Source organism: Pyrus communis, chromosome 3 (genome assembly GCF_041283825.1).
Source record: "Pyrus communis isolate YQ-2024b chromosome 3, ASM4128382v1, whole genome shotgun sequence".
Taxonomy (NCBI): Eukaryota; Viridiplantae; Streptophyta; class Magnoliopsida; order Rosales; family Rosaceae; genus Pyrus; species Pyrus communis.
This window is the reverse complement of record NC_142567.1, coordinates 22,621,759-22,635,245: the sequence shown is the minus strand read 5'-3', so window position 1 is coordinate 22,635,245 and position 13,487 is coordinate 22,621,759. Positions and strand designations below refer to the sequence as shown.

Below are 13,487 nucleotides of genomic sequence, written 5' to 3'. Positions count from 1 at the left end.
TTGCTTACCATATGTCACCTGTGTTACCCACATGATTTGGAAGCAAAATTTTACTAATCTGTTTTATAAATTCATTGCAACAATTAACCCTGGAGGTGAAATCCTATGAATTCTGACAACATTTGGAAGCACTATTTACTCATCTTTTTTGGTAAATTTACTCATCTCCACATTTTTTACGCATGTATTTACATATTTTCTCGGGGAATTTGGACCACGCATTCAGACAAGAACAAACCCGATCAAAGGTTTTGAGTCACAATAATATTTGAATTTCAAACCACATATTGCTCAAATAACTCGAAAGAAGTACGAACATTGCTATAAGTATCACGACAATAAGTTCATGCTCGAGTGGATGATGCAACACCGAAATAAAGAACACGACGTAAAAAGTTTCTCGGAACCAACTAGCCATTGAGAAATATATTCCCGAGTGTAAACAGTGTTACAAGTTCATAGTTTTAACTGTAGAAACACAACAAATTTCAACTTGGCTCCTACCTGGGTTTTTCATGTTCAGAAAGCTATGCCGCCATCCAGCTACCATGATCCTTCAGCGCCCAATGTTGGATTTTCGAAAGCGGAGAAGCCCCAGAAAGTCTTCAAAGAGTAAGGCTGAGAGATAGTCACACCTTCTTCAGTGATTTTAGATATCTGCAATTTCAAAATTTAAAAGGTGTCATGTTACCAGGAATATAATAAAGGAAACTTTAATGAAAAGCTCTCGATACTGTTCACTTTGTCCTTATCGTTAAAACTCAAAGTTTTCAAGCCTTTTTCATTAGTTTTCCTTATAATTAAACCCCACACTTCCAGCGCACAATATTATCAAGATCTGTCTAGACCAATTGCTGCATCTCCTTTTTGGCGTTGCTACTACTGTGTTAATTTCAAACTACCTGTTCGCTTCTTTTTCAAATGTCTCACTACAGTGATCCAATGTGTGCAAAATTGCAAATCATCACTTTACTAACAGACCTATTGTAAGATCATAGTTTTCTCCACTAACGATTTCCCAAACTCAGGTAATCTTAGGAAGCTTGAACTTATTAACGACAAATACGAAGATGACTTAATTCAACTCTTGTCACCACATAATGTAAGAGGATATAGGCAAACCCAACTAACATAAAAGTGAAATTTGGCGAAAATCCTCAATTATATTAACACTAATTTCCAAAGGGAAAGAATTTCCCATTACAACTAAAATCAACTTGAAAAGAGTAGGAAAACATGGACATGCAGAAATAAAAAGATTATATATTTCCTCAACCCCAATCTAAAACACTTCCTACAATTGGTGAAAAGTGAGGACATACAAGGTAGCTATCATCCATGACTCAAAATTTGAAATCAGAATCCATTGGAAGCCTACCCTAGTACGTTGTCTCACATAAAACTAAACCCACTAACATTTGCCACCAACCTTCAACACCCCTTCAGAGATGAAGGTGACATTGAAAATAATGTGATGTTTATAAGCACACTGCACAAAACATCAGGCAAATGGGTTTCCAAGGAGAATATTTTCCTCTAACAAGGACCACCATCACCTAAATACTTTCTTCAATTAGTATGATCTACAGAAACAATGACTAAATTTTACGAAGAACCTCATTGTACAATGCATTTTACATAAAGTACATATGTTAGAAAACTTGTTGGGTAGAATTACAAATAGGAAAAAGAATTTGACCGGAAATTGAAATCTAAACCATGCACTCCTGTTCATTAGAATAGCAAGTATTATTTCCCACTTTGTCCACTTTAAGCAATTTCTGGAGCTAAAGCCCAATCTACTATCAGTAAAATAACTAGTACTTTCCGAGTAAAATTTAATTAACATACTTCTCAGGTTTATGAGAATTTCTTGTACGATAAACTAGACACTATAACATTAGCAAAATCAAGAGTGACAAGTCTTTAGTAAAATAGTTTGAATGTGTGTCTGTGTGAAAGGAAGAGAGGAACTTACACGGACAACAATAGCAACAAGAAAAAAAAATCTTTTGTAAAAGGTTTATAAGGTTTCATAAATGTTGAAGAAGATAAAAGATGACAGATAAGCATAATTCATACCAGTTAAAGAAAATAAACAGATAGATAAGTAAGAAAGCTCTCAGGAATAGCTAGCCTACAAATTACATAATATAATAACTTAAAACATAGTATTATAGGATACTAATTGATAGAGGAAATATCATTAATTAATTACTCTACCTGAAGCTTGTTGACAGCAGACCGATCACGATAGAGAAGGACACGCATGCACTTCTCCAGCAGCTTTACACCTTCTTCGAAAGTCAAGTTCTCATGCCACTCATCACGAAGAATAGGCCGTGCGAGGTGATTTCCAAATCCTGTAGCTACATGATTGTCCTCGAAATTCACACCTATCATGCTAACCTGGAAAGGATAAAAATATGACAAGTAACTAAGTCACCTCATTCAGTATTTTTATTCTTTAAGGAAAAACATATGTTCTAAAACCATAGAGCATGCTACAAGTGTTAACAGAAGGAAAAAATGAGGCCTACCATGCCAAGGTACTTCTGTCCCTTTTTTACTCCACCAAGGACAAGAGAGTTCCACAGTGGATCAAACTTGTTACGTCTATTGTACATCACACGGGTCAGATAGTTGTGCACCTCTTTTGGTCCCAAAGAGTTCCCATCATCCCACATGTTGTCGTATAGGCTACAACCAGAAAACTCAAAATGAATAATCCTTTAACCAACTGTTGCAAATGATACAAAGTGTTAGTTTTTGGTTCGTAAATTATGTCCTTTTCTGTCTAGGATTGTTTTAGGAAAAGGTGCACCAATTCTTCTCCACTTAGGGTTAGGAAAGAATCTTAGTTTCCTATTCAATGTAGAAATCCTAGAAGTCTATTTGGAATTGGAAAGGAAGTCTAATTTCCTATTCCACTTAGAATAGGAATTATAATCTGTAAAGGACATGTAAGCCAACCCTATATCTATAAATAGGGTGCGGCAAGGCTGTTTTTTTAGTAGAAGAAAAACAGCAAAAACAGCAGGAAGGTTTGAGATTAGTTCTAGGGTTTGCATAAGTTCTGTAATCTCTATTATTAATCTAAGAAGCAGTGATTTCTCTACCTAGGGAAATCACAACTGGACGTAGGCATAAGTTCTGCCGAACCAGTATAATTTCTGGTGTGTTTTCTAAGTATTTCTATATTTGCTAGTTGAGTCTATTGCCGTTGGTTATATCTAAGAATAAGGTCCAGTGAACGGGGTTTTCAACAATTGGTATCAAGAGCTAGGATCAAGGTGTTCTACGATGTTAAAAGGGAAGATGAATGCGGATCAAGGACCTGCGTTAAAACCCTTTGACGGCAAGGATGACTTCACGGATTGGCAAAGGATGATGAAGAACGTACTGATACAGCAGGATTTGGATGATGCACTTGATGGTAAGAAGCCGGAAAGCATGACAGAAGCAGCATGGAATAAGGTTCTCAAGAAGGCCAAGAGTTCCATCGAGATCCATCTCACAAGATCAGTTCGGTCACACATCACCGAAAAGATGTCTGCCCAGGAAGCATGGGAAAAATTGGAGAATGTTTATATGGGAAAAACAGTGTCCAATAAACTGTTTCTAAAGGATGAACTATTCGGGCTTCGACTAGAAGAAGGAGGTGATATTGAAGATCACGTATGCAGGTTCCAGAATTGCATAGCTAATCTTCAGAAAGTCGAAGAAACTTACAAAGATGATGATATGGCTATCATCCTGCTAAGGTCTCTACCTTCGTCTTTCAAGCACTTTCGAACAACTCTAATGTTTGGAAAAGAGTCCTTGAAGCTTGAAGACGTAATTCAAGCTCTTCAGTCATATGCTAAACTAGATGATATAACTGAAAGCTCTCAAGGCCTTTATGCCAAAGGCAAGGAGAGGGGGCGGGAAAAGACAAGAGAAGAGAAAACTGGCAACAGAGGTAGGTCAAAATCCAAGAAGAAAAAGGAAAAGAAGGAAGGTTGCTTCGAATGTGGTTCAGCCGATCATTGGAAGAGGAACTGCAAGATTTGGAAAGAAAAGAAAGCCAAGATGGAAGGAAGCTCAGGTTCCGCTAGTGCAGTCACCGAACATGAGAGTGACGGGGAACTTCTTTCGGTAACATCGGGCTCCAAGGCTTCCAATTGGATTTTGGATACTGGATGCACGTTTCATATGTGTGCAGAAAAAGAATGGTTCGATACTTTCAAAGAAGTCAGCAGCGGGGAAGTCTTAATGGGGGATGATTCTTCATGTCCTGTAAGAGGAATAGGCACTGTTCGAATCAGAATGTTCGATGGGATGATACGAGCTTTAGGGAACGTCAGGTATGTTCCTAGACTAAGAAAGAATTTGATTTCCTTGGGCACTTTAGATGAGGCCGGTTATGGGTACAAGTCTAAAAAAGGAAGACTCAGGGTAACCAAAGGATCGCTAGTGGTAATGCGGGGTGACCTACAACCCAATAAGTTGTATAAGTTAATTGGGACCACTATAGTCGGGGGAGCAGCTGTTTCTGTAAATCAAAGTATAGAAGACAAGACTGAACTATGGCATCATAGGCTCGGGCACATAAGCCAGAAGGGATTGCAAGAATTACACAAGCAAGGCCTGTTGGAAGGCGTGTCATCTTGCAAACTGGACTTTTGTGAATACTGTGTTCTTGGGAAGCAAAGAAAGGTATCATTCGCAAGTAGCAGTGCAGATAGCCGAAGTAAGGAGCAACTCAGCTATATTCACTCAGATGTTTGGGGTCCTGCTCCAACAAAATCAAATGGTGGAGCCAGGTATTTTGTTACTTTCATGGATGATTTTTCTAGGAAGGTTTGGATTTATTTCATGAAACAGAAATCCGAGGTTTTTGCAAAGTTCAAGGAATGGAAAACAGAAACCGAGAATCAAACTGGAAGAAAGATCAAGTATCTGAGAAGTGACAATGGAGGTGAATATACAAGTAATGAGTTCATTGATTACTGCAAGCAGGAAGGCATCATAAGGCACTTCACAGTAAAGAAGAATCCCCAACAAAATGGAGCTGCTGAGAGGATGAACCGAACTCTCATGGAGAGAGAAAGGAGCATGCGATTTCATGCAGGATTGCCTGATAGTTTTTGGGCAGAAGCTGTTAATCATGCAAGTTATTTGATTAACAGATCACCATCTACAGTTCTCGGCTTTAAGAGTGCAGAAGAGGTATGGTCTGAGAAGCCGGTGGATTATTCCAAGCTCAGGGTGTTCGGCTGCAGTGCTTATGCACATATTCCAAGTGATGAAAGGTCCAAGCTCAAACCGAAGTCTATACATTGCATATTCCTAGGTTTTGAGAAAGGAGTGAAGGGTTTCAAGCTTTGGGATTTCAACAACAGGAAAAAGGTTGTCAGTCGAGATGTTGTCTTTGATGAGACAACCATGCCTCTGAATAAAGTTGAGAACAGTAGGGAGAAGAAGGATGATGCTGGAATTGAAGCAACAAAGATTCCATTAATCAGTTCAGATGAAGAAGAAGCTCAGGTGGAGCAAATTGAGCAAGAGGCCGAATCTGATGGTTTTGAGGAAGAAGAAGAGCATCAGCATCATTCACCAGTTAGGAATCAGGTGGAGCAAGAAACAGGACAGATTGAAGGTACTCCAATCCGCCAGATATCCCAAAGGAGTCAAACTCCACCCAACAATCCACCTGCATTCCAAAGATGCATAGCACTGGACAGACCTAAGCGGAACAAGAAGAAGCTTGACAGGTTTGGGTTTGACCAAAACGAAGTTAATTATGCTCTTAACATTAGTCAAGGAGATCCAACTACTTATCGAGAAGCTATAGCAAGTGATGAGCGAGATAGTTGGATAAGTGCTATGACAGAGGAAATGGAGTCTCTTTACAAGAACTCCGTTTGGGAGTTGGTTCCTAAACCCAAAGACAGAAAGCTAGTTGGATGCAAGTGGGTATTTAGGAAAAAGGAAGGACTACATGAACAAGATGCCGTGAGATTCAAAGCAAGGCTCGTGGCTAAGGGGTACTCACAAAGGGAAGGGGTGGATTATGATGAGATCTTTTCACCTGTAGTCAAGCATACTTCTATCCGATTGCTTTTAGTAATGGCAGCTCAGCATGACATGGAGATTGAGCAGATGGATGTGAAGACAGCGTTTCTTCATGGGGATTTAGAGGAGACGATATTCATGGCTCAACCAGAAGGGTTTGTTGAATATGGGAAAGAAAACCTAGTATGTCAGCTAAGGAAGTCCCTGTATGGCCTGAAACAGTCTCCAAGACAGTGGTACAAAAGGTTTGATTCATTCATGCTGAAAATTAATTTTAGGTGTTTGTATGACTGTTGTGTGTACTATCATGTGTTCCAAGATGGGATGATCATATTGCTATTGCTATATGTGGATGACATGTTAATTGCTTGTCAAGACAAGTCTAGAATTCAAGACTTGAAAAAGATGTTGAGCGAGGAGTTCGACATGAAGGATCTAGGTGCCGCACAAAAGATCCTCGGCATGGAAATTCAGAGAGATAGGACCGCTGGAAGGATTTGGATATCACAAGCCAAGTATATTCAGAAGGTTCTTGAGAAGTTCAACATGCAAGAAGCAAAGGTAGTTTCAACTCCTTTGGCAGCTCACTTCAAGTTAAGTGGACAACAGTGTCCTACTTCCGAGGAAGAGCAACAAGAAATGAAGAAGGTACCTTATGCTAATGCCGTGGGCTGCCTCATGTATGCAATGGTATGCACACGTCCTGACATAGCTCAAGCAATCAGTGTCGTTTCCAGATACATGGCAAATCCAGGAAAGCAACATTGGGATGTAGTCAAGTGGATTTTGCGTTATTTGAAGGGTTCTTGGCGACAAAGGATTATGTTTGAAAAGCAAAAGGAAAATGCAGGGGTGTTAGGATATGTGGATGCCGATTATGCAGGGGATTTGGACAAGAGAAGGTCAACTTCTGGTTATGTGTTTACATGCGCAGGAGGACCAATCAGTTGGAGAGCACTACTGCAACCGATTACAGCTTTATCGACCACAGAGGCAGAGTATATTGCATTGGCCGAAGCTGGAAAGGAAGCAATTTGGCTTAGTGGCTTGGTAAGTCAAATGGGAATCACTCAAGATTGTGTGAAGCTTAAGTGTGATAGTCAAAGTGCCATTCACTTGGCAAAGAATCAGGTTTTTTCTGGAAGATCAAAGCACATTGAAGCAAGATATCACAGAATCAGAGATTGGGTGGAGTCTAAGGAAATTTGGATTGAAAAGGTTCATACGGATGACAATGCCGCAGATTTCCTTACAAAGATAGTGCCGGCCAAGAAGTTCAAGCATTGTTTGAACTTGATCAATCTCGTTGATTGATTAAAGTGGAGCACCTCCTCACCTGAGGTGCAAATGAGGCAAGAAAGAAGTTGCCAAGGTGAAGACTCTTGAAGTTTTTCCAGAGCTACTTCAAGAAGGTTCAAAGATACTCTGGGGTGCAAACGATCAAGACTTGGTTTGACTCACCAAGGTGGAGATTGTTAGTTTTTGGTTCGTAAATTATGTCCTTTTCTGTCTAGGATTGTTTTAGGAAAAGGTGCACCAATTCTTCTCCACTTAGGGTTAGGAAAGAATCTTAGTTTCCTATTCAATGTAGAAATCCTAGAAGTCTATTTGGAATTGGAAAGGAAGTCTAATTTCCTATTCCACTTAGAATAGGAATTATAATCTGTAAAGGACATGTAAGCCAACCCTATATCTATAAATAGGGTGCGGCAAGGCTGTTTTTTTAGTAGAAGAAAAACAGCAAAAACAGCAGGAAGGTTTGAGATTAGTTCTAGGGTTTGCATAAGTTCTGTAATCTCTATTATTAATCTAAGAAGCAGTGATTTCTCTACCTAGGGAAATCACAACTGGACGTAGGCATAAGTTCTGCCGAACCAGTATAATTTCTGGTGTGTTTTCTAAGTATTTCTATATTTGCTAGTTGAGTCTATTGCCGTTGGTTATATCTAAGAATAAGGTCCAGTGAACGGGGTTTTCAACACAAAGGAGCATGGCAAAAAAGCGCAATTAAAACATTAAGAAAGGTAGCCAGACAGTCATCTTCATAATGGTCCTTAATCAAGAATGCTCACATGAGCTCATCAAGATAATGTAATAGCTCCTGAAAGTCACTTATTTCTCCACTTGCGCCAAGAAGGGAATGCTTTCCAATGGGCTTCATTCGCTCCACACTTTTGTACCGCAGGGTAGACCCATAAGAACCTATCAACAAATCCATCAGTGTGATACTGTTAAGAAACCTCAACAGACACAAAAGGAGCATACATGGGTTTCTAAATTATGCGTCATGAAGTACTAGACTCCATATCCAAAAAAGAAAAGAGGTGATGTGCATTACTGATAAAAAAATGGACACCGCATATGAACCAATGAGTTAGAGAAGACATTACATGGTACAAAGACTGTCAGTAGTTACAGCAGATGCACAAACTTGGCACTCAGCTAAAAAAGAGGAGGAATAAAACAAAAAAATAAATCATATACGCTTTTGTTTATGTACCACCAAAAAGGAATTTACAGCTTGCTACATTCTTGATTACTTTAAACAGTAATGATGCAAACTACAAACAACCATTTATGATCTATCCATTTATTTATGGGAGGTTTAACAAAACACTCCCGGTACTGTTCACTTTTCACGAAAAACCACATTTATACCTTTCCCTGGTTCTATTCACTATACCTTTAAAAAGGGCTTTTCATTAAAAGGGAAGTTTTTTTGGACTTTTTGTTAGTTTTCCTTTTATTTAATGAATAAATTGCTTGTTAGGACCTAAGTTTGTTAACTTTGCTTCCTGAAGCATGAGGAGGAAGTCGAAGACATTCATTCTCCCCCACATACTCTGCTTGTTTTATTTCTCCCTGATATCTTGGAAATTTCACAGAACGTGGGAAGTTCAAATCTGTTTTTGAATAACAATTTAGCCTTGAACTTATTTTAGCCTTTATCTCATCTACAATTGACATTTCAGGGGTCTAAAAAGCTTAGAATGACTGCTAACAATGGGCATTATATATAAATAACAAAGAAATTAATGTACCTTTGAAAAGACTCTAATTTGAACTATTTCTGCTCAAGATAATGGAAACAAAAAGAATAAGCGTACAAGAACAACTCCGCAAATCCCATAACAAATTTCCCTACAAGAAGCTAAGAGAAAGGGGGAAAAGAGTCCCACATTTCAACAAAAAGGTTATACAGCACCAACATCATCAATTTTCAATATAGAAACTGACCAACAAGTTCAATCAAATAAAAAATTAAAACTTTACTTTGTGATGCAATGTAAATGGGATTGGTAACTAACCTCCCATATCAGCAGCCATCAAAATTCCATCTTTGTACTTGAGAGCCACAACAGATGTACCAGTCACATATGGATACCTTTAAAAAGTGAAAAGAAACACAAAAATCAAAATTAATTGAAAGCTAAATCCCCAACAACCCAAAATACCCTAATCTCTGTACATTCTAAAAATACAGATAATTTGTTGAAAATTAAACATATATATATATATATATATATATATAGAGAGAGAGAGAGAGAGAGAGAGAGAGAGAGATAATACATACAGGGTTCTCTGAGAGCCTTCAGGATTGCACAGTAGGCCGGGTTTGGATTGATTCGACTCCATTAACTGCTCGAAAGAACCTTCAAATGTTAAATCGAAGTAATTAAGCAATAATCCGGGTGGTGAAATCAAATGGGTACTCGAAACTTACACTCTTTTCTGCTTTCTGAAATTATTTTGGTGAGATCGCAGAGGGAAGAAAGAGTTCGGCGTTCTGTAGCTCTGTGAAGTACAAATAAAGACCACTTTTTCTTTTCCTTCCCCTCAAGAAATTGCGACCCGAATCGTTACTTGGTTTGGATTACCGAACACCTGGTGGAATTGGACTATAATTCTAAGCCCAACAATAAGTTCTGGCCAGCCCAATTCAAATTTGGTTTAATTAATAAGACATGGATCACGATTTTTTATTTGATTATCCAAGTAAGATTTGAATATGATAATCTGATTATAAATAGATATGGATTCATGTTGATTCGATCCAACTTAATGTAACATATTATTTGATTTTTTGTATTATATATGCTTTTTCATAATAGTAGTTTAAGTGTTTTAAGTAACATATTATTCGATTATAAATGGATTAAAAATACACTTATATTCTATTTTCTTATTATTTAACATTAAACTTTTAATTAAAATTAATAAAATAATGAGATCATTAATATTTAAATCTTTTTTAGGTCTTGAAAAATACACTTATATTTTATTTTCTTATTATTTAACATTAAAGTTTTAATCAAAATTTAATAAAATAATGAGATCATTTATATTTAAATCTTTTTTAGGTCTTGAATTAAATCCAACGATCCGATTCCATGACTTTAATCCCCCCATTTTGGGGCGGAGTCGAATTGATAAGTTTTCTTCTCTGATAAATTTTCTCTCATTTTGTATTTGGATCTTGTTAGAATGTTGAATAAATACTCTCATTACCAAATAAAAAATAAATAAATAAAAATTGTTGCTTTTGAAATTAGTAATTGATTTGGCTAGATTCGGCAATTTCTAACACGACACGAAAACGATACAAAAATAACGGGTTTCGGGTCATTATCAGATGACCAGTTAATAGTGGGTTCTCAATGGGTATACACGTGGGTAACCCATTTTGACTTGTTAAGAAAAAAAATATTTTAATAATTTTAAAGTTTAATTACTAAAAGATTTATTATAAACTACAATAGCCATATTAATATATACAATATATTCTATATTAAATATATAGTATTGTATAATTATTCTATATAAGTTATAAAAAAAATTTAGTCATTATTTATTTTTATTATGAGAGTTCTTTATTATCATTACTAGGTTAAATTTTACTTAACATGTTGTTGTCCAAAATTAAAATAAACTAGTATAGTATTTGTATAGGCAAGAACTAAGAAGACATACATACAAGTATGAAAAATGTGAAAGAATATATAAACATTCGTGATTCGTCATTATTCCTCCACGAGTAGATAATGGTTACACTTACATTATCGTTTAGATTTTTAAAATCCTTCAAACCCTCATGAATAATGGTTTTTATTTTAGGGCAAAATTAATAATAATTATTGTAGAAGTGTAAAAAATGTAAAAAAAAAAATATATATATATATATACAATCACTCATAGTGATAAACTTTACAACTTTCATGAGATGGTCAGCTTCGAAATCTAACACTGTAATCTATAAACCTTAAATATATATTTAACCGTCGATTGTCATTTAGTTTTATTCTTCTTACTGAATTTTATTTTTTAAATTTTATTTTTTTGAAAACATGATCATCTAGCGGATGTAAGAAGATGAATAGTTCAAATCTTTGATATCAAGTTTCGATATTTACGGTTAACTGAAATATGAGTTGATGTCATATAGTTTGTAGAAACTTTATAAACATCAAACAATATTTTCACTAATTGTAAAACTCTGAACATTCTATCAACGGTCCAAACCGTTCATCTTCCTACATCCTCTAATAGTTCATGCTTTCAAAAAAGAAAATCTGAAGAAAAAAAAAAACAAAATTTGATGAGAAAAATGAAGCGTAAATGTAAATAACAATCAGGGGTTAAAATTTGATCTATGATTTATATGATTATAATGGCGAATTTTGTAACATCCCACATCGCCCAGGGGTGTGGATCATGTAAGCATTATATGTATATTCTCATCTCTACGTAGCACGAGTCTTTTTGGGAACTCATTGGCTTTGGGTTCCATCAGAACTCCAAAGTTAAGTGAGTAACGCGTGAGAGCAATCATACGATGGGTGATCCACAATAAAGTTCTCGTGTGAGTTCCTAGAAACAAAACTGTGAAGGCGTGGTCGGGGCCCAAAGCGTACAGTTTCATGCTACGGTGGAGTTGAGCCAGGGATATGGTGGGGCCCCTGCGGGGGGGGTGACAATTTGGTATCTGAGCCAATCCTTGGGCGGAAGTATGCCAATGAGGACGTCGGGCTCCTAAATGAGGTGGATTGTAACATCCCACATTGCTCAGGGGTGTGGATCCAATAAGCCTTATATGTATATTCTCATCTCTACCTAGCACAAGGCTTTTTGGAAACTTATTGGCTTCGGGTTCCATAGGAACTCCGAAGTTAAGCGAGTAGTGTGCGAGAGCAATCCTATGATGGGTGATCCATTGGGAAGTTCTAGTGTGAGTTCCCAAAAACAAAACCGTGTGGGCGTGGTCGGGGCCCAAATCGGATAATATTGTGCTACGGTGGAGTCGAGCCTGTGATGTGGTGGGGACCCGGGCGGGGATGTGACAAATTTCGAAGTTCTTATTCATGAAAGTTGTAAAACTTGTCATTACGAACGTTTACATATTTTTTCTATATTTTTTACACTTCTACATTAATTAAAAAACTATTAAAGACTTTACTTAAATAACATCCTTAAGATATGAGAGTAAATCTGTACAGTTGGATTCTATTTCACTTATATTATTATAACTTTTTTGGACGAAAAAACCCCTTCTCTATTCCATTATTTTCCAATTTTACCATTTGATCAAAACAAAAGCCCTAATCCCTTTCGCTCCCCCCACTCCCGTAACCCTCTCCTATTCGACAACACCACAACCGTCGATGACACTGCTACCGTAAGTCTACTTCTCCAAAAATTGAAAAGCTGGGATTGGGTCCATTGGGATTGGGATTTCAACATGAGTAGGCAATTTTGAATTTAATTGGAATTTGGATCAAGAACTGCGTTTTCAGATTTGGATTTTTTTATTCTTCTAGTTTTTGTTAAGGTTTCGTGTTAATTGATGCTTAAACCTAGTCCTTCCCAAATTTTGCATTATTTCTTGTGCTAATTGTTATCTGGGATGTATTGGGATGCATGTAGTTTAATCCACTAGGAGGTATGTAATTCTAATGTGGGTTTTCGATTTGAATTGGACTGTAGTTCTCGAGCTAATTGTTATTTGGATTTCATTCTTCACGCAAGGCATTTTCTCATTCTTTTCATTTGAATGTCAATATTATATTGAAAATTATCCTTTTTATCAAATAATTAGACTCTCTCTTATAATATATATAGCATCAGTAACAAATTATAAGGGAAAAGTGAAGTACCTGTCGAGAATACCCAAAGAAAGCTCTAGGAAATTGCTCAGCCATGATATCCATGGCTGCAAGAAATGCCACAACCTATTCATAATTTCATACCAAACAACGATTAGGATACAGTAGGACAAAGCTTAAACAAACTGAGCTAGACTGTGAATTCTTGAAGAAGTTATGTGAAACACTAACAGATTAAACCAACCTTTGTGCATGCATACGCCAACAACCACCCTCACTATGTGTCCACCTTGTGAAAGAATCGGATGTGCGGGTAGTGATGGATCATCC

At 36.9% G+C, this 13,487-nt stretch overlaps 1 protein-coding gene across 2 annotated transcripts; it reads right to left on the bottom strand.

Moving 5' to 3' along the window:
* Nucleotides 1–267: 267 nt before the first annotated feature.
* Nucleotides 268–9,921, bottom strand: LOC137715358 (proteasome subunit beta type-4). Of its 2 annotated transcripts, none has more exons than XM_068454653.2 (7): nt 9,782–9,921; nt 9,632–9,696; nt 9,366–9,442; nt 8,130–8,259; nt 2,541–2,700; nt 2,224–2,409; nt 268–657 (listed from the first exon to the last, which is right to left on the bottom strand). In XM_068454653.2, exons 2-7 carry the CDS (start codon nt 9,691–9,693, stop codon nt 544–546), a joined length of 729 nt encoding a protein of 242 aa, XP_068310754.1. In that variant the 5' UTR covers nt 9,694–9,696; nt 9,782–9,921; the 3' UTR covers nt 268–543. The 2 variants fall into 2 exon arrangements, with proteins under 2 accessions (XP_068310754.1, XP_068310755.1); XM_068454654.2 differs by having other exon boundaries at nt 9,632–9,710; nt 9,782–9,904.
* Nucleotides 9,922–13,487: the final 3,566 nt, after the last annotated feature.